Raw genomic sequence first — 21766 nt, forward strand, 5'->3', positions numbered from 1 at the left:
TTTTGGCCCTCCATCGTTCCTGTCACGTAGACACTATGTGTGCTTGCCATTTTACACTTAGCTGTTGGGACTTTCACAATGGGGGTTGGTGGGCATCTCTCAACACCAACCACTACTGGTTTCCCCGAGGCTGACTTATTGGTATTATTCTTCTTACACTGGCTCCTCATATGTCCTTGCTCTCCACGGTTCTAACAACCTTCTTGGGTAGCAGCCTTTTCTGCCGTGGCATCTTCCCTGTGTTGAAGTTGCTGGCATTGAGCTCTCTTGTGCCCAAATTTGTTACAGTGCCAGCAAAGTCCCTCAAACTTCTCTGGCCTTGAATCCTGATGACTGTACCAACTTTGGTATCTCTGTGCTGCACTTAATGTAGGATTTGAATTCAAGAGCTCTGGCCATTGCATCCTGCATAGTAGAGGGGTGTGCTTGCTTTACTTGTATCTTTAGTTGTGGACTGTCCAAGACATCTATAAACTGATCCCCCAGCAACAGCTTGAGGACAACGGGTGGTGCAGTTGGTTAGGCCTTGTGTGTCATACTTTCCAAATCCTGTGCCAGCTCTTGCAGGCTCTCCCCTTTAGTACGGACTCTTGTCCTAAACCTAGCCCTGTAGGCTTTGGACTAATTTTGAGTTCCATACCTGAGTTCTAGAGCAGCTACCAGTGCTCTGTAGTTGTTGCTGTCATCTGCTGACAACTGTCCAAGTATATCCAGTGGTTGTCCCTTTAGGCTCATTGCCAAGTACACTGCTTTCTGCTCCTCTGTCCATCCTTTCATTTCTGCCAGGAGCTCAAATTGTGCTCTATATGCTTCCCACGGTGCATTCCCATCAAACTCCTGTGGCTTTCTTCATACTATATCACCTCTATTGATGACACTCATGTCTGGAATGTGACTTCTGGCAGGACTGAATATGTCTGCATTAGGACTTAGCTGTGGGGTCTGGAAGGGTCTTCCTGTTGTCTGGGGCTGATTAGGCCCATGGTTAATATATCCTCGCTGTGTAAAAGACAGTAAATCATTCTTTAATGTATTTAATTCACTTTGAAATTTACTAATCTTTTCCATTTGTGTATGCTGGCTTTCTCTCAACTGTTGGAGACTTTCTTCTTGTTTATTTTCTTTCTCCTCCAGCCACTGCTGTAGTCTCTCTTCTTGTTTATTTTCTTTCTCCTCCAACCACTGCTGTAGTCACTCTTCTTGTTTCTTTTTTTTTTCCTCCAACAACTGCTGTAATCTCTCTTCTTGTTTCTTTTGCTGTTCAAGCTGCCACTGTTGCAGATTTTCTTGCCACTGCTGTTGTCTCTCTTCTTGTTTCTTTTCTCGTTTTTCTTGTTTCTTTTCTTCTTCTTCCAACAATTGCTGTAATTTCTCTTGTTTATTTTGCTGTTCGAGCTGCCACTGTTGCCGGTTTTTCCTGCCACTGCTGTTGTCTTTCTTCTTGTTTCTTTTTCCTTCAACAACTCCTGTAATCTCTCTTCTTGTTTCTTTTCTCATTCCTCTTGTTTATTTTCTCGTTCTTCTTGTTTCTTTTGCTATTCTTGTATTGCTGCCATCACATCTGCTGAGCTGTAGTTTGATTTGCCACTTCTCGTTTCCATCTTTTTTTTCTTTTCCATCCCACTTCTGACACCAATTTGTTACGTATCTGCTCATTTGATAATTTCCTTAATTTCTGGTATAAATTCTTTCCAAGGAACTTCAGTGATACAAGTCCTTTCTTAATTCAAACTAGTTTATTCTTTCTCGATACAACTTTGTAATACACAGAATTTCCACAGTCACTTTAACAACCTTTATGACACACACTATAAATCACAGTGGTTCACACACTTTACTTGTGGTGTCTACTGTTTGCTTGACTCAGTTATCTATATCTTCAATCTATCTGCCGATCACGCTGGTTTTACTCGCCAGGCTTATATATTAAAAAAGAGGGCGTCTCAAATGCACTCTGGCCTTCATGATCCTTCTAGAAACTCCAGTACGCATATTATTACATTATGTGTGTGTGTGTGTGTGGAATATATTAGAACACAAAATAGACAAAAAAAAATTTAGTAAGAATAACACCACTGCCCTGAATTATTTGTTTTGGTCTATTGTATGAAAAATAATTATTTAATTTACTAACGAGATGTAGCAAAGAGTGAAAAAAGATAATTTGGGAAATAGGTTATTGATGATAGTAGTTAGAACCAACCTAATGTATATCTATGTTTAACATTTTTCTTAATCAATAATTATACTGACCTTAATTATATCTAATAATTTTACTTGATTCCATACACATGTTGTATGAAAGTATTAATTGTTATAAAATACTTATAGGATCAATAATATAAATGTCACTATTTAGAAAATATAATAATCAAAAAGCTTTTTCTTCAGAAAGTGTTTATATTATTATGATATTGTGTGTTTTGTAATTGTGATATCAATGTATTTTTATTGTTTAATATGCAGGTAGATTTAATTGTGTATTTGAAAAAAGAAATATATGGTGTATTTGCTTTTATTCCTTCGTTTACTTTTTTCTGCTTGCATTCAAAAGCTCTTCAAAGGAAACAATCTGTCAAGACCAGCTCTACAAAATCTAGTTCTTCTGCTTCAGGTACTTCAAATTCTTTGTTCTTTCATTGATTTCAAAAACATCTGTAAACCTTTTGTTATTTACTTTTCTGAAAACAAATAACAGTGCCTGCAACTTTCTGGGACTTGGCTAATAATGCATGGTAACTGGCATTGTAAGCATGTGCTGTATGTACTTCTTTTTTCTTTTTTTTTAACTCTAAGGGTTTTCCCCAATAATATAGATTAAAATAAATATACAGACCATTATCTCTTTAAACCTGAAACATCTTTCTAATAGCTATTTTGTTTTATGTCCTATTTTATTGACACTTGTTTTGCACTCTTGTTTTATGAGTATTTGGAAAGGAAAATATTTTTTTATGAAGTACTTTGTAAACTTGTTACACTAATATATTATTGTGATCATTAAAAGAAGTAGTTTATAATATTTTTATACTAATATAGAATTGTCTCCATTAAAAGAAAATGTAGAGAAACAAAAAGAACTACTCATGGTGATCCTAAAACTGTTATTAGTAATTTACAGCCTAAAACAAGATGGGTTATAATGGTGTATATAAAAAAAATAATAATAATTAATAGGCTTAATTTGCATTTATGATCTTATTTTAACACTTTCTTAACATTAATTATGGCAATAGTATACAGATGAGTATATACAAGAAAACATTCATGCTAATAAATGAACAATCAAATGCTTGGTGAAATAACTTTGTTTTGATTTTATAAAATGTAAAAAAAAGTTGATGTTATAAATTCATTTTTCTGGTATTGCAGTGGAGATTCATCAACATAAGTTATGAAAAAATGCTAATGTTACATAATTCAAATTCAAACAATATTTCATATTGGTAATTTTTAAAAGAACAAAGGAAATTATGAGTTGTTTATTCTGTTGACTTCAGTAAAAATAAAAAAGAAAAAACTGGCAGTAAATAAACATTTATGGCTTAAAATTAAGATTTGATTTTATCACTGTGTTTTATGCTATGTGTATTTATAGCAGAAAACATACTTAAATTATTTTACTATGAAATATTTTGAATAAATTTGTAAAGAAAAGAAAAACTTGTCTTTCATTGCTAACTGTATAGTGAAGCCATTAATTTTTGCATAATTTTCTTCAAACTGTAGCCTGTGTGTAAAGGACACCGAACACAAAAAATTCATATTTTTCTGTTAATTTGATGCCAGTACAAAGATCATTCTTATTACAGTATGCTTAAAATAATACTGTTTTTAGGAATTTTTGTTTCATTTTACAGAAATCTGAGGAAATTACCAAAATATAATAAGACAGTTCTTAATAAAGTATTTCTACTAAAGATTTGTCTGTTAATTTTCTAAGCCTTTACTGAGTCAACTGAGTGAAAAGTGATTTTAATTCTAAAAATAAAAATAAGTTTTTCACCATACAGTTTCATATTTCATTTGCGTAAAGTGTAGAACCTAGTATATGAATTCAAAACTTTTTTTTAATAAAACTTGGTAAAAATGTAAAGTTGAAAAATAGGAAATAAAATGAATGATGTCTTTTTTTGGATACATAATTTATTTTGGTTTTTTGAATTACATCACAGTTTCAACTATTAACCTTTTCATGCATGTTTCTCTGATTTTCAATGTAAACAGTAAATAGGCTAAAAATTGCTTTACGCATTCAAGCAGGATTATGAATTTGACACTTGTTGTAGAAAGGGTGGTGGACTGTTATCCTACATTATAAACTAAATTTTCATGCCATGTTTATTGATGTACATTAATGATAAAATTGTTTAATTATATTTTAGATATAACAATGTAAAAGATCATGATATCACTTTTACCCAGTTGTGGCAAGAGAGTTAAATATTTTGATTATTGGTATCAGATCTTTGATTTGTAATACACCAGTGAAGAAGATTAATGCACAGACAACATTCAACCATATCTGTTTGAACCATTGTCAAAAAATTTAAATAATGATCTTACCCTGAAGAAACCTCTCTTCTGTCCAATGTATATTAATCAAAAAGGATGATTTGAATCAGTTCAGTTAAGTACTCCCCTGCTGTTTTCATACTTTTCTGCAAATGTATATTCTTACAATCTATTTCTTTACAAGTAACAAATGTCACTTATTTTTTGCACAGTTCATAGTTAAAAATTATGGAGATTAACTTAAAACGTTTTGAAGTATAAAATTACACAAACTAGTTTGAAACATTTTGAAGGGTGCAACAAGGTGGTATAAGTGGAAAGCAATCTTACACGAACATGTTTCTACTGATTGGTTCATGTCTGGAATCACTGTTGCATCTGTATGTAATTCAATAAGATATTTTAAAGCTGAAAAAATATTTTACACCTGAAAACAAAATTATTCATAAAAAAATATTCTAAAGCTGAAAAAAATTTATTTATTTATTATTCATAAAAAAAATTATTAAATTTAGTTTTTATGTATAAAATCGATGCTTTTCTGTTAGATACTGTACCAGATTGAACAGCTATTAGGATTGTGACATTAAAGCATGGAAACCTTGTTTTGGAATTATAAATATGCATACAACTAAAAACAAAACTGTCTGTATTTATTTATATATTGATGTTGTTCATACAGTGTAGAATCAACAGAAGTATTTCATTAGTCATCTAGGTAATGAAATTAACAAAAAAAACATCATGTTTATGGTGACCAGTATCCTTAAACAATTTCTATTGGAGAATTATTTATTCTTATGTAGTTCAGAAATATTTTGTATATAAAACTTTTTTCTGAATAGTTGCTAGGAGTCAGTTTAATAAACCTTCTTGGAAATCAAAAGATACATTAATTTTTCAAAGTATGCAAGTACTACAAAACTATTTATTGATTAATAAAAAATGAATAAATATTGTGGATTCTTGTAGCAGTGGCTGCTGGTGCAGCTGATGAAGATATGTTTATTAAAGCCTTTGAAGATGTTCCCAAGCTCCAGGTAATTAGCAACAAAAAGTGTTTTATTATTTATTTACATCTTTTAATTTTAATTAAAGTGAACCAGTTTTAAATGAAAAAGTTTTGAAATTTCAGGAACTTTGTCAAAGGAACTTATTTTCATAATAGTCATTCATATATTTAATGCAGTAAATGTTATTCTATTTTAGTATCATCCGAATAGAAACCATATTCTGACTTTAATGCATTTTTTTAAATTGAGGCTGAAGTATGAAAGGCCAGTGTGTGTGCTTAAAGGTTTGTAATCTGTGATGACAGTTTTTATTCTTACATGTAGTGTGTTTATTCCACAGTTTTCTTACATTAGATTATTTTATTTTAAGTTAAAGTGATTTGCACAGAGAGATAGAGGAAGAAATGCTTATGCATGTAATATGTTTAACTGTGTAAAACTTAATTTATATTAATTCTCTCACTATGGGATCAGTGCCAAGGAACAACCTCATAACCATTTTGTGCTTGTCATAATTTTCATATTGTAACTGTTAATACATTATGCGTATCTTCACAAAATTTTGCAGATTATCAGTAAACATTACAAGGCTTTTGTACACAAAATATCAGATTTTTTATTTAAGTTTTAAAAATTTTTATGTAATGATTTGCTCATGAATTGTTTTATTTTTTCAATGTTGACTATCCAACATCCAAAGTAATTTTGATTTTAAGATTAAAAATACTTTTATATATCAGAAAATTGTCAGATTTCACATGCAAAATCCATATAACTTCCTAATAACCTCCAGTTAATTATCAAACTTTTTTTTTTAGGAAAAACTATATTTTATCTGTTATTATTTTCACTATTGTATCTCTGCATTGGTTTGGTCAATTTGATCAACCTCGTAACCACCATAAAATATTAGGAAATAAATATAAATTTGCTTTTTTCATTCTAGAATGACTACAAATTATAACATGAAAACACAAATGTTTAGTCTAAATAACTTAAAACTCGTAACATTATACATCTATATATATTTATTATTTTTATTATACTGAGCTTCCAGCCATGCCTGGCTAACATTACAGAACTTGCAATGATGTGCTGCATGTGCACTCATGTTACCATATTCAAGAATATAAAACTGGCCTTTAGAAATTGATCTGTCTTGGTTTTTGTTCTAGTGGACCAATATTTTGTAAATACATTCACATTTTAGTTGTAATACATTTCGTATGCATATATGTTATTATTATTTACAAATAAGTTCTTAAATTTCTATTCTTTTTCTTAAAACATAGAACAGTAAGTAAAGAAATATAGAGAACAATGATCTCTACTACTCAAGATTGAAAAGAAGTTTGTACTTGCCATACCTTACATGCTAAAAGCCTTGCTGAATTTTGCACATGGAGGATGTAAAACAAAATAACTTTTTTTTTAGGTTTTGTGTATACATTTTGAAATAACAAGAAATTCTAAATTACTGTACTAATATTGTAGAATTCCACTGTAATTTATCAGGCTTACTAAATAAAGTGTATTTTGGCTAAAACATTATTTTCAAACAACATTTTCTCTTAACCCTTCCTTCTGAGATTGGAGACAAAAGAAATAATCTTGGGAAATTCTGAGCTTTTGATTGGTTATAAACACATGATAGAGTGAAGTGGGTGTAACCTAAGTGGGTTCCAGTTATACTTTGCCTCCCTCTGCTTCGTTCATTATTAGTGTCCACCATTTACAACCCACGTACCAAACAACATTGCCTTGTTTCATTACTAGAGCATTTCAACATTGTCAACTACTTTTCCAGGTGTGGTGTTTATCCATTTACTACCAATATTTTTGAAATAATGTTGCCTTATTTCATTACCATAATGGTAAAATATTGTTGGACTACTTTACCAGGCATAGTGTTCATCAGTTATTGTACAATACTGTACTACCAACATATGTGTGAAGCAACATTGCCGTGTTCCATTACTAGAGTATGCCAATGTTGTTCTACTAATTTACTGGGCAGAGTGTGATGCATTGTTTACTGTCCAAGACAATAGAGGATCTAAACACATTGGTTTTGCACACCATTGTCTGAGCATGTTGTTTTTTCTTCTGCAGAAAAGCCATGTTACACCCTTTAATAAAGTTATTCAAGAGTGGACCAAAAATTTTTCAGGAATGAATCCCCCCCTCCCTGTAACACATGTAAAGATTGTGTTGCTTAAAGCCATTTCAGACATATGTCCCACTTTTCAGGAGACCCCTGTATTTCTAAAAATGGAAGAGGTGAACAGGGCCACTGTTTGATTCACTTAATATAGTGATATCTCAGCAAATAGAAAAGATGGGATGTTCTTATTTTATATTCTAGCTTGTCAGTGTTGGTAATTTGAGTTCAAATTTGTAAGATACAATATAATTTGTATTGAGACATCATAAACGTCTAATTTGAACCAAAGCTGCATTCAACATATGCAACACATAAAAATTTTGTTTTAATACTTACTTTTAAATTAAGAAATTAACTAATGTATAATACTAAAATTTGAGACCAAATTTATTGACAGTGCATTCATAAAATAGTTGTTCAGTAAAATTTTGAATGTGAGTCTACAGACACGCTCTTTTACCCCTGATCATAGGAAAACCCATAGCAATAGGGTTAATGAATTTCACAGTAATTAAATATCTTCACTGCAAATGTTTAACCACTTCATGAAGTTGGCATGTTTTCTTCTTTTTTTTAGTTATATTCAGGAAGAGACCTAGAAGTTGAAATAGGAAAAATTAAAGACGTTTTGTCAAATCCAAACAATGACTGGGAAAAAAGAATAGAATCTGTAAGTACCACAACTTGATGGTTCATATTATGAGATTTTGTTCTGTAAAAATAAGTTTAGAACTTTGACAGGAAAATTGTCAACTGAAATATCATCAGAGTATGGATTATAAAACAGCTGAACCAATATTAAGGAATTTTTGTAATTTAATTTGTCTTCTTTTTTTATTGTGATGACCTTTAAAAGCCATTAGATGAAAGCTGAACTGATGCAATTTTTAAAGATCAAAAAACAGTAATATTACATCTACAGCCAAATACAGAAAGTTAACTTATTTTTCAGTGACAACTTAACAACTCTAATTTTGTTTTAAGTTTCACATGACAGGAAATATCTTATGTATATATACTATATTTTTAAGATATTTTTTTTATATAGATAAGAAGGTTGCGTAGTTTGATTGTATCAGGCGCTATGCAATTTGATGAACTTTACACAAGTCTTCGACTATTAGAAATTGCTCTCCAGGTTTCTGTTAAGGATCTCCGTTCTCAGGTAGTCCGTGAAGCTTGCATTACAATAGCGTAAGTAATTATGTGTCTAATATGTGTTTTGTGAATATTAACTTGGGGTAACATAACAGTTATAATGATTAATAGCTATAGTTAAGTGATAAATTAATTCATAGACTTACAATTCACTTGGGTTTATGCTAATGCTAATACTTGTAGTGGAACTTACTAACATAACAGTTACAATGATTAATAGCTACAATTAAATGATAAATTAATTTATAGACTTACAATTCACTTGGGTTTATGCTTATGCTAATACTTGTAGTAGAACTTCAAATGTGGGTGGCAGTATGTGTAGTATGTCACAACGTCTGAAAGGCTAATCCTTATATCCCTTTTTCTTTTCTATGATTTTAATAAGTAAACAAATTAGTAAACTGACAATGTATATTCTCAGTTTTGTAAATAGTAAATTTTCATTTCTAAATAAAGAGGCAAATAAGTTGTTTCAAGAACATGAGTAAAGGCTAAATATAAAGGTAAGAACCACCATCAACACTAAGTTATTGGAATATATTGCAGAATTAGAGCACCACCCTATACAATAATGATTACAACATTCACAACAATTTGAAGTATTTAGGAAATGACAAAGTAAACTAAACAGTTTTTATTGATATAAGAATAGTGTTAAGTTAATTAGCACAAATAAACTTAAGCATGTACTGCTCTACATTGTTCATTTCACATTGCAAAAAAAGCATTTTAAATTAATCAAAATATTTAGTATTATGTGTCATAGTTACTACACACAGTTATATCAAATAGGGTCAAAGTGTGCATGTCACAGTCTTTTAGAGTTACACTCAGAATTTAACTAAACAACTTTGTTTTTAATATATGTAATAAATTTGGCTTCAAACATAGTTTATAATCCAAATTTTAATATTATGTAACTTAATTTCTTGGTTTCAAAAATAACTGTTTAAATAAATTCTATATCTTCACTTCTCTGTGCTCATTTTAGGCTTTCTTTCTACCCCTTTATGATCTTCTGAGTTTGGCACAAATTACACACTTATAATACAAATATTTCTAAGTCATAGCCTCCAAGCTTCTTGATTTACTGAGATATATTCAACAAAGTGAAACCCATATGCCATGACCTATCACATCTTGTCTTTCAAAAAAATGACATAATATTAACACATAGATAAAATATATTGTAACATTTGAAATAAATTAAAATTATTTTATGTACTACCATTGTTACAAAATATAGGGGTACGTTTCATCTGGGGTTTGACAGTAAAAAAATCAAGAGATAAATTTGTATTAAATTTCTTGTTTTTTTATCTATGCTTTTCATTTATTGTTATAGAAATTACTGAAGTGTAAAAATGAGAAACTTATTAGGTTATATGAGAAACTTAAATGAAACAAAATACCTTTGATAGAAATTACACATAACATACATGATTGTGTAAATCAGTGGTCACTCTTGTAATTTGATTGTTTGTTTACACAAACCTGTCCTGCTGTGATAACAGCTTTTGCTGTACTTTGAGAGAGTCTAAAAAAACAACTTTGGCTGTAAGAATAAAATAGCCTGTTGCAATCTTTCAAGAAAGAAAAAAAAGGGTAATTTAGATATATTTTTTAAATTTTAATTTCAACCTAAACTACTGAATTTTGCTACGCTTAGTGGTAGGGTACAAAATATAGTTTTACTGAAAAAATAAAACAAACTTGTTATTCGAATTGGTGTATTGTTATTCATTTAGGAGGGTCTAGTTGTAGTGCAAATGAAATTTGTAAACTGTAAGATGACAAAAATTTTTATTCTTAGCATGAAAATTAACTTTCACTCGGACTGGTTTTGTAAATTCCCAGACAAATCTTTTATAAAAATACTTAACTATAAAAAAAAAAGTTTTTTTTATGTACCAAAGAAAGTTGCCAAATTTCATTATGATACACTTTCTACATTAAAAGTTATAGTATGTATAGTTACATGGTGATTACAAGGATGGTCAAACTGACTGAGCTTGTTTATGGAGAGTTAAATAGTTGAACTTTGTCTGGGATAGGTAGATAGAAATGTTAATAAACATTTCATATCATATCTCATTTGCAACTACTTTCATTGAAGCATCTCATTCAGAATTTTCACATTTAAATTTACCTCTTTAAGGCTAAAACTCTAAAGAAAAACTCTGATTATTCCAAATTTTATTCATACTTTGCAATGTGTTGACCTAAGTTTCAAACTCTGATTTTCTGTGCAACTGAAAGTGAATATAAATTTTTGTCTGTGATTCTAAAGCAGCTTTATATGCTTTATGAGTAAAGTGGTGTTGTTTATAAGTATATATTTCTTAGCCTTTCTTGAGATCCAGATCCTGCTAGAAGCATACTTAAATACCATTTAAACCATTATGAGATACTCTTATCAAGATAACATTATGTTTAATACCAGATTTTATCATACTAACTAGGTTGTGGTTATTATACAATACTTGTTCATATGTTTAAAGATGTTAGCATTTTATTTCCATGTTTTGTGACAAACTCTAACAAAAACTTTTCATGACTTACTGGTAACATTACTTTTTATTTTCAAGCTTTAATACTTAGAAATTGCACTTAAACTTGAGTCTTATCTGCTTGGATAAGCCAGCATCACAAACTTTAGCACACTGAGTGAAAGGATAAATTTATTTTTGTCATTTAAAATTGACAAAAAGTAGTTGAAGTTGCAGGCTATTGTGTCACTTCATAACTAGTTTTAAATATTCATTGCTATTAGCAGCTGACTATTTTTAATGCCTTAAATCTGTGTCTTTAAAAGCATTGAAGGTTGTAGTAGGTTTTATGGGTTGTTGAAATACTGATAGTAAGTCTTTATGGTTTTGTTTGATAGCTATGAATATTTGTTGAATTTTACAATTGATCTTAAATTAACTAGATTCTTTATGTTGCTTAGTCTTTTTTTTTTTTTCAGAATCTTTCATCAAAGCTAGAGATATCAGTTGCTTCAATTCCTGATGCTAATAAAAGAGGGTTAAAAATGTTCATTTTGTTTAGAATTTTGAAATAGGCATAAATAATTTTTCGTGTAAGCTGCTAAGGGTAAAATACTAGTTTTTTTTTCTCTCTCTCTTTTAGGTATTTTTCCCAACAGCTTGGAATCAAGTTTGATCATTTTGCTGAATCAGTGTTTCCTAATTTGGTCAGCTTAATACCTAACAGTGCCAAGATCATGTCTACAGCTGGAGTTGTTGCTATTCGTTTTATCATACAGGTAAATATACCAGAGTAAAAAAGATTTGTAGAATGGATTTTAATTTGTTTTAATGATTTTAACATGATCATAAGAAATCATATACAGAAACTTTGTAAAATATGAGATATCCACAAATTGATGAGACAGTAAGAAACTATTATTATTAACAGATTCATTTTGTTTTTTTGTGTTCAGTGCTATGATAAATAAGAAATACATACATATTAGGTAGTGCTTATTGATAATGTTAAGTGAGATACATTATGCAACTGGTGTCCATTCTGTCATAGGTCTGAATGTTTTTTATTTGTACTTTTGCAGTATACACATGCACCTAGATTGATTCCTATTCTGTAGATTTGAATATTTTTTATTTGTACTTTTGCAGTATACACGTGCACCTAGATTGATTCCTATTCTGTAGGTCTGAATGTTTTTTATTTGTACTTTTGCAGTATACACATGCACATAGATTGATTCCTATTCTGTAGATTTGAATGTTTTTTATTTGTACTTTTGCAGTATACACATGCACATAGATTGATTCCTATTTTGTAGGTCTGAATATTTTTTATGTGTACTTTTGTAGTATACACATGCACCTAGATTGATTCCTATTCTGTAGGTCTGAATATTTTTTATGTGTACTTTGCAGTATACACATGCACCTAGATTGATTCCTATTCTGTAGGTCTGAATATTTTTTATGTGTACTTTTGTAGTATACACATGCACATAGATTGATTCCTATTCTGTAGGTCTGAATGTTGTTTTTTGTACTTTTGCAGTATACACATGCACCTAAATTGATTCCTATTCTGTAGGTCTGAATGTTGTTTTTTGTACTTTTGCAGTATACACATGCACCTAAATTGATTCCTATTCTGACAACCAACATGAGCTGCAAATCCAAAGACATCAGAAAGTAAGTGATTCATGTTTTTACCTTCAGTTTTAGAGATTGAAAGTTTAAAAAAATAAGGATTGACATGTTCTCTATCTCTTCCCATCCCACTTTTTTCACAACCTTTATTTATATCTGTATTGTATAATTTATTATGCCAACACAAGAAATGCATCACTTTTTATTTTATTAAAGTCATATGTACCACAGTGACTTTGGGGCAGCATTGTCCGAAGCTCTTATGCTTTACAGTATAGATTCTTTTATGTGTATGATATAAAGGTCTATAAGGTGTAAGACTAGTGAGATGCTGTGCTAATATAGCATCAGTAATGTGACACAAAGAGCGCAGGCTTATACAATGTGTTTCAGATGCTGCACCACTCAGTGGTGACACTTTCATTGAATCAACAATAATGACTGAATGTGGAATGCGAACACCTAGTGTACACAGGATGTGAAAAATATTATGTGTGAATTATGGATAAGATTAAAAGCCGATCTTGTGGTTTCCAACACTTGAGGGATAAGCTAAACAGTGTGTAAGTAAAGAAATTTAAAAAGTGAGTGGAATTCTCATCTTAGACTCTTGTTCTTTAATGGAAAGCCAAATTGATTTATTCATAAGTTTAAAATCTTAAAAATTAATTTAACACACTTAAAGAGCAAGTAATTTTAAATTAATGATTGGTGCTGAATGTAAAGATACATTGTTTGTTATTGACATAATCCTAACAGCATGTGTTGATGCCTTTCAGCTAATGAAGGAAACCATTTGTGGTTTGAAATTGGAACATTATTTAAAATAAATTATGATACTGGACATGCTCTACTAAAACCTATGGGCTTGATAGCTACGAATGTAGTTCCAGAATATGTTGTCCTTCTGTTTCATTTTTCAATTCATATTGTACATATATAATCAAAGAAGAATTTTTAAATATCTTGAGTGATGCAACTTAAGCAAACTCAACATAAAGTAGCACACTTAATAAAATTGAATTATGCTTGCTTCAACATGTTTTTAAAGAAAGAGCTATTAGGAACCATTATTCATGGCCTTGATGTTGAGTTTAATGCTAATGTAAAATGCAGGATTTATAACAGATTTCTCTGATATAATGTTTCCATTAAAAGATTCTATGAGGCATAGAAATTTTACTTGGAAATCTCAGATGTTAGTGGGTAAGATTCAGATCTTGATTCACCATTTTACCATTATTGGTCAGAGATTAATCAATTACCTATGAGCATCATTTAAATAATTGATTAATTGAAATTATTATTAAATCAATTATTGTCATGAAAATAATCGAACTACTCAAATTGTTTATGATTATTACTATTTTTGATTATTCCAACTATCCAAGTAATCAAAATGTTTTCATTGTCATCTTTTATTAATTCAGGTTTGTTCAGCTTAGTTAGTGTCACAACTCATGAAAACAACCAAGTAATCGCAATATTATCATTATGCTTTCTCATTATTACTATTTGAAAATAGGAAGATTAGTCTCCTGTGAGAATAATCAATTACTTGAATGCAGTTAATTAATGAATCTGATGATTAATCAATTAACAACTTCCACTAGTTGCCCAGCTGTATTAGTGTATTACATAGTTAAAGTTTGTGAATGTAATTTGTAATCTAAGAACTATAATTACATATATTATCTGAATAAATTATTTTTACAAAATAGTATAGAATGTCATAAAATACCTGTTCAGATGTACTATCGCATGAAGGTAAGTTACTGTTACTGGATCTTGATGTTTAATAATATGTCTTGAATACTTTGTGACTAAATGGTAATTAATAGAAACTACTGACACTGGATCTTGATTTAGAAGAAATAAAGTTACAATATGATGTTTATATTTGTTTGTTTAAAATCAGTATGGATAAAATTACAAGAGTAGATACTATATTTTATTTTTTGCAATAGAAAAAGTCAATAAATTAAACTGTGAATAAGTTTTAATCATAGGCTGAAAACTGCAAAAACTTTTAACACTTCTCTCTGACAGTTAGATGTTTTTTTAAGCTATTTTATTTTAGCTCTTTTCCATTAACAAGTTAATTTTAACAATTATGAGGGCTAGGCCACTTCACTTGCAATCTAATAGTCACTGGATCAACGTGTCCACCCTTTCAGACGGTTGATCCTACTATCTGTTGGTAAAGAGTAACCCAAGAGTTAGCAGTGAATAATGTTCAGTAGCTGCCTTTCCTCTTGTCTATCACTTCAAACTGTGTAGAGCTAGATCAGATAGCCCTTGAGTAGCTGTGTGTGAAATTCAAAAAAATAATAATTATGAGTATTATTTTACAACATGCAGGTGGTGAAATTCAACTATTTACTGTACACTCCTATAAATGATGTGACCTGTATCATTCACTTTCCCACCAAATCATTAGATTTCTCCTGATTGCAATGTTACAAATGTAAATAATTCTTCCTCTGCAAAACATGAACTGTGTAAACAAAATTAATTGAAACAATTTTGAAATATTATCAGATCAGGAGATTTATTGAAATTATGTTGAATTGAATTATTAGTAGTTTCATTCATGTTCTGAAATGGAGGTTTCTTGATTCAGTAGGATACTGAGAAACATTCAGTTTTGGAGTTTCACCAGTAACGAAGAACAGTATACATTGTGTTTAAGGTCTAACAAATATTTTTTCCTAATTTCTATTCCTTTTGTAAAAATTCGTTAAGCATGTACATTGGGAGTTCTTTTTTGCTTGTATGTGTTGTGAAAACATGACCTGTCAATTAAAATATTTCATGATATACACTATACATTAATAAGTTCTGACTGCCAAGTCAAAATATGTATAGAAAGTTACATGCAGTTGTGATTTCTCCACAAACTCTTATTTTTCCATTATTGTATACTTGTAAAAATTCATTTAATTACCACTTTAGTCTTTTGATCTGGTGCACTATTTGCCTGAGATTTCTGTTGTCTGAATGTGAATATGATTACAGCGATGTAAAATTTCACCAAACCTCTAGTTTCTGAGTGAACGATATTTTGAGTTTATTTATCTAACTCAATATAATAAATTTTTAAACATTATCATGCCTCATTATAATATGTCTTACAATTTTGAGACTAATAAAAAGTTGTGCTGATCAACCAGAAGGACTGGTTTTTGTTGTATGATTATACATACATGAAATATTTCCCTTCTGAACAACATGAATATCCTATATCCCATAACCTGGAATTCACTTGTTAAGAGTGAAAAGATCAGTAATGTAGCATATCAACATTTTCTAGTTAAACTTCCATTTTTCATATTTCTTCTCTACTGTTCCAAATATTTTTAACTATATTTACCAACCATTTTCACTTTTATATGTTATTTGTATCTAATGAGAATTGTACCATATGCAATATATATAACAATAAGAAGCAGAGAGTTGTGTTAGGTTTTTCATTAAGATTTTTGCTTTTGATATAGTACTAATTTTATTATGTCAAGTGGTCTTTGCTACTGACCATTGGCTAAATCTTCTAGAAAAGAGAAACAGTGCTCAACTATTGAAGCTTTAGGAGTACTAATGACCATTACAGTCTGAATTAAAAGTTACAGTTAGTTTAGGATTGTTCCTAATGAAAGTTGTTACAACTTTGGACTTGCAACTTGCTCCTCACATGATGTTTATTGCATTGATCACCTCTGTGACCTGCATACAGTTCCTTGCAATATCACAAAATATTCCATGTACTTTAAGTTATATGAGCATTATAAGCATGACAGACAATCCCTTAGCATCCCTCAGTAGTTCAAAATTAGGGATGATGGCAGATAGCCCTAGTAGCTTTGCCATAAATACAAAAAATACTCTCTCTGTAAACTATTTACACCAAATAAACAGTTTCAAATCACTTTATACCATATTAAATTTGCTTTGTATGATTACTTGATTATGCCTTTACTGGCAAAATCATGGTAGTAATAAATATTTGAGAAACATACAATTGTCTTTGTTTTTCTATGTTCTTTATTTTTTATTCTTCATGCTGCAGGCTGTAGCTGCTGGACCAGTGAACTTGACTTATGCAGGCTGGGTATCAAGTGTTTATGACTGTAGAGTAGAAATAAAAAATATTTGTTTTTTTCTGTCAAAATTACTTTAAACTGAACAGGCTTACTAACAAAACATCTTTTATTTTACAAATGTTTTAATTAATAGAACATGCTGCGAATTTCTGGACCAACTATTACACATATGGCCCACTAATGCTTTGGAAAAATATGTCAATGTTCTTCGGGATGCTATCAAGAAAGGTATCAGTGATGCTGACCCAGAGGCACGAGCATTCTCCAGAAAGTAGGTTTTCTTTTCATAATACAGCTTAGAATAGTTTTAAATTAGGAGTTGTGTAGTCATATGGAACATCTCCAGAAATTGAAATAACAAGGAATTGTTTATTTTAGTTTTAATTTCACTCAGTGTTATTGTTGCATGCAAGTCTCTATTTGTAGTAAAATTATATTGATTGCAGCCCTTCATTTCATATATAACTAAGGCTTCTGCTTTTTAGTTATAACAATTAATACTGATAAAACACCAATATAAAAAAATGAAACTAATGTATTTCCAACAAGCACTGGAAATGGGTACTCAGTTCATGTTAACTTCACCCTTTCCCAGTTCACTTGATAATGCAATGTCCATTCTGTCTGACTTGTATCAAGCATTGATTCCTTCTGGATACTTTAAACACACTCCAAATACTGAAGGGGTAGCAAAGGTTAACCCTCTTGCTGTGGATTACACCAACCTTGTGACCACCAGAGTTTCCATACTATAACTTTTAATATTTATCGGGTATTGTTGCAACATTTGGCAAGCTTTCATTTAACATTACAAGTCTTTTGTATGCAAAAATAAAATTTTTTAATTAAGTACTTTTTACTAAAAGTTTGTACGTGAATATATAGAGTTATAGTGCAAAGTGATTTCCGTGTTAAGATTAAAAATACTTTTCTTCACCTGAAAATTGTAAAATATGATTTACATAATCTTTAAAACTTCCTAAGTAAATATCAAACTTCTTTTAGAGTATAATTTTACATTTTATCTGCTCTAACTCTATACACATTCGGCTGATCTGACTGACCTCATAACCACCGTAAAAAATGAAATTAATCTAAATTACTCTTTTTTCTTTCTAGAATGACTTGAGATTGTAACAAGAAACTACAATTGTTTATACTTAAATTTTATTATTGCCCTCTGACCTTGTGTATAACTAATAATTCCATCACTCAAGTTATAAATAACTTGAAGAATGTGTAGCTCAAGTTATAGTTTTGAATTGTTTAACACACTAGTTGCTTGCGAGCATGAAGAATTTCTATTATTATTATAATTATTCATTATCACACCTAAACTAACCTAATATGTTTCTAATTTTTACATTTTAGTTACTTTTATAATACTAAATAAGGAATATAAATGAAAACAAAGAATATGGTACTACCTGGGCCTTTCCTTTTATACTAATGATACTAGCGCACTAAATTTTTATTGAATTAAATAATACACCTAAGAACACAGAATAATAACATGCCCAAAGCAAACAATGTCCTATAACTGTCATAATTTATCTGGCTTCCTAAGTATGCAGTAAGATCCTTTAAAGATTTAGCTAAGCTTGGCAATGTGAATACTGCAAGAGAAAGTTTCAAATTGGAATGTGAAATAGACAATACTCTGTACAAAAAAAATATTGTAATATAATATGTCATTTGATAGATTAATACTTTGGCTTTCTATTGGTTATAAATTATGTGGTATAAAACGTCAGAGAGAACTATTGGCAATTTGTGAAATAGAAGATGTAAGAGGTGGGTGCGGCAAGTAGATCTGGTTTCCTAGATTATGGCACTGTAAACAAATAAGGTTAAAGCTATAAAAATTATGCTTTGCCTTAATAATATCTGTATTATGGTGAGTAATTTATGTACAATTCCATATGTCTCGGAAGGGTGGTAAATAAATTGGAGAGGAGGGAAGATCGAGAAAACAAATGTCATAATTCTCATACTAGGAGAGATTGGGAATTTTTAAAGATATTTCCTTATAAATTTTAGAACTTAAAACTTATGTAATATTAAATTTTGATTTATAATCTATGTTTTGATGCCAAGTTTATCCATATACAATGATAAAGAAGTGGTTTAATTAAATTTTGAATGTAACTCTTAAAAAGTTGTGACATGCACACTTTGACCTAGATGGTTAAGCTAACATGGATATAATTCCTGTACATATAAGTCAGGTAATAAAAATTAAAGTAGACCCTGTAGATAGAAGAATTTTGAGAAAAAGCTGAAAAAATACTTAATACACTATATAAAAAGTGAAAGCCTTGAAGAAAAAATTGTCTATCTTCATGAAACTTTAAAATAACTTCAAATAATTACCAAAAAATGAAATTAATAAACATCAGAAATACAAAAGCCATATGTATAACTAACATTTAGATTTCAATGTATGTATTGGATGACAAATTATGTATGTCTAAGCATATCACTATCTAATTACTTATTATTTAATGTTTATATATTGCACATACTTATGCTACAATATTACAATAGTAAAATGTGTACTGTGATAATTATTAGGTGTGGTTTATAGGGCATTCTGGGGTTTTGCTGACCATTTCAAGGAACAAGCTGATAGCCTTCTTAGCTCTCTAGATAGTGGAAAACAGCGATTGCTACAAGGTGAACTTTCCATGAGTAATTCTTCCAGCAGTAACTCTCTGAATAGCACTAGTCGTAGTGGTGCTCGTACTAGCCACTCTTCCTCAATAGGGTCCACTGAAAACCTAAGGTGATTGTTGTTTGGTTTCATTAGCTTAATGTGGGTTATAGTGATTTTTTTATAATGTTGGTATTGTCTATGTAGTAGTAGTAGTAGTAATTTTTGATAGTGCATGAGGCACTAGAGTTTTTATTCTAAATTTTAGTAACCATAGTATCAATATATGTGCCTTCACATTTGTTCCTGTGTATAATCATTTGTTTTTCTTACTTTCAGTTAAGCTGGAGTTTGTGGTTTAATAGTCTTAGTTTCAGTTTTCTATTATTGACTACATTACTTGTTTTATTTTTTGTTTCTTGTTGAGTCACGATTCTAGTTTTAGTCAGTATTACCAAAAAGTTACATGTATTTCATTTATGGTGTTATTTGTATTTGCTAAGCTATCTTATAAGTCTGTATATTGTTTATATTTGAGCTGTGGTAAGGGTGAATGCCCTCACTGAAATGTAGTGAACCATATAGTTCCAGTTCCTAGTTGTTGCTGAAAGTAACTACCGATATTTTAAATATCTTGTCACTTATAAAACTTTTAGAATGATATACAAATAAATTAATTTGTAATCTCACACTCATTTTCTTCATCTAAAATAAATACTAAGAGTTAATGAATTTTAGGACAAGTTAGTGTCTCATGGTTTTGGTTGGTCATTCTACAAATATTTCGTCCTCCTCTTGTCAACTTGGTTATTTTTTAGGTACCACTGAGACTTTATGGTAAGCTTGAATTTATGAAAAGTAGTGATTAGCTAACATGAAACAGTTGTAAAAACAATTATTATACATGTATAATTAATTTCCTAAACTGTAAATCTAAAGTCTGTTAAAAGTTTGAAGGTAAACCATTGAACAGTTACTAATAAATTATAGTATTTCAGATAATTTTACTTTTTTTCTTTTTCCAGAAATTTTTTGGATTGTTAGCAAGTTCCTTTAGAAACCAACAAAGATGAAATAAATATTAGGTCCTCAAGAAATTAATGTTGCTTTTTTAGATTAAAAAACCCGACCAACTTGTATATCAAAAATGAAATAGTCTCTATTCTTATCGATGATGCTTTTCCCTCTTACAATCAGGTTGTCCTGATTAAAGAAATCACTTGGCTTTGAAGCAAAAAACATCTCGATGTCCTCCTTAACACCTTCCACATTTGCATCATTTTTCCATTAAAATGGTGTTGCAACAAACGAAAAAGATAATAATCTGATGGTGCCATATCTGGAGAATATGGTGGATGGGGGTGAAATTCCCAATCCAACCCCATAATCTTGTATTGCGTAAAATGTGCCACATGTGAACATGCATTGTCGTGGAGAAGAAGAACACCTTTCTGATTGACGAGTGAAGGGCATTTCTGATGAAGGGCTTGATTTAAACGTTCCAGTTGCTGACTATAGATCCCTGCATTGACAGTTCGCTGTGGATTGAGGAGTTCGAAATGAATAACTCCTTTGATGTCCCACCAAATTCAAAGCATCACTTTCTGCGGATGGAGCCCAGGTTTTGGGATCGGAAGTGGTTTTTGTCTAGGACTGAGCCATTGTTTTTGGCTTTTAATATTCGCACAGAGAATCCATTTTTCATCACCGGCGACAATTCTGTCCAAAAATGGTTCAAATGCATTACGTGGCAGAAGCAACATTCACAGGTTGGAAATGATGATCATCGGAGAGTTCGTGAGGCACCCAAACACTTTTTTTATCGAGTTTTCCCGTATTCCTTAGATGTTTATGTATTGTTTCATGAGAGACATGCAATTTCAGGGCTATTTCATAAGTGTGTTGCCTTGGGTTAGACTCAACAATGTCTTCAGAGCATCAGTATCAATTCCAACATGTTGGCCCCTCCCATCACAGTTTTTAAGGCTAAAAATCACCTGGACAAAATTTGATGAACCATTGTTGAC

General features: G+C 30.4%; 1 protein-coding gene across 5 annotated transcripts in view; it reads left to right on the forward strand.

Moving 5' to 3' along the window:
* The window catches only part of LOC106458405 (CLIP-associating protein 1-like), a 217305-nt gene that overhangs the window by 137187 nt on the left and 58352 nt on the right, over positions 1-21766 (forward strand). For 4 of the 5 annotated variants that reach the window (XM_022384708.1, XM_022384728.1, XM_022384718.1 and 1 more), the window contains 8 exons: positions 2555-2614; positions 5488-5555; positions 8270-8362; positions 8741-8886; positions 11986-12121; positions 12958-13028; positions 17220-17357; positions 19674-19871. In XM_022384708.1, coding sequence (XP_022240416.1) covers positions 2555-2614; positions 5488-5555; positions 8270-8362; positions 8741-8886; positions 11986-12121; positions 12958-13028; positions 17220-17357; positions 19674-19871 — 910 coding nt within the window. The remainder of the gene's footprint in view (positions 1-2554; positions 2615-5487; positions 5556-8269; positions 8363-8740; positions 8887-11985; positions 12122-12957; positions 13029-17219; positions 17358-19673; positions 19872-21766) is intronic. The other variant, XM_013917922.2, reaches the window with a different exon arrangement.

This window comes from Limulus polyphemus, unplaced genomic scaffold (assembly GCF_000517525.1).
Source record: "Limulus polyphemus unplaced genomic scaffold, Limulus_polyphemus-2.1.2 Scaffold22, whole genome shotgun sequence".
NCBI lineage: Eukaryota > Metazoa > Arthropoda > Merostomata > Xiphosura > Limulidae > Limulus > Limulus polyphemus.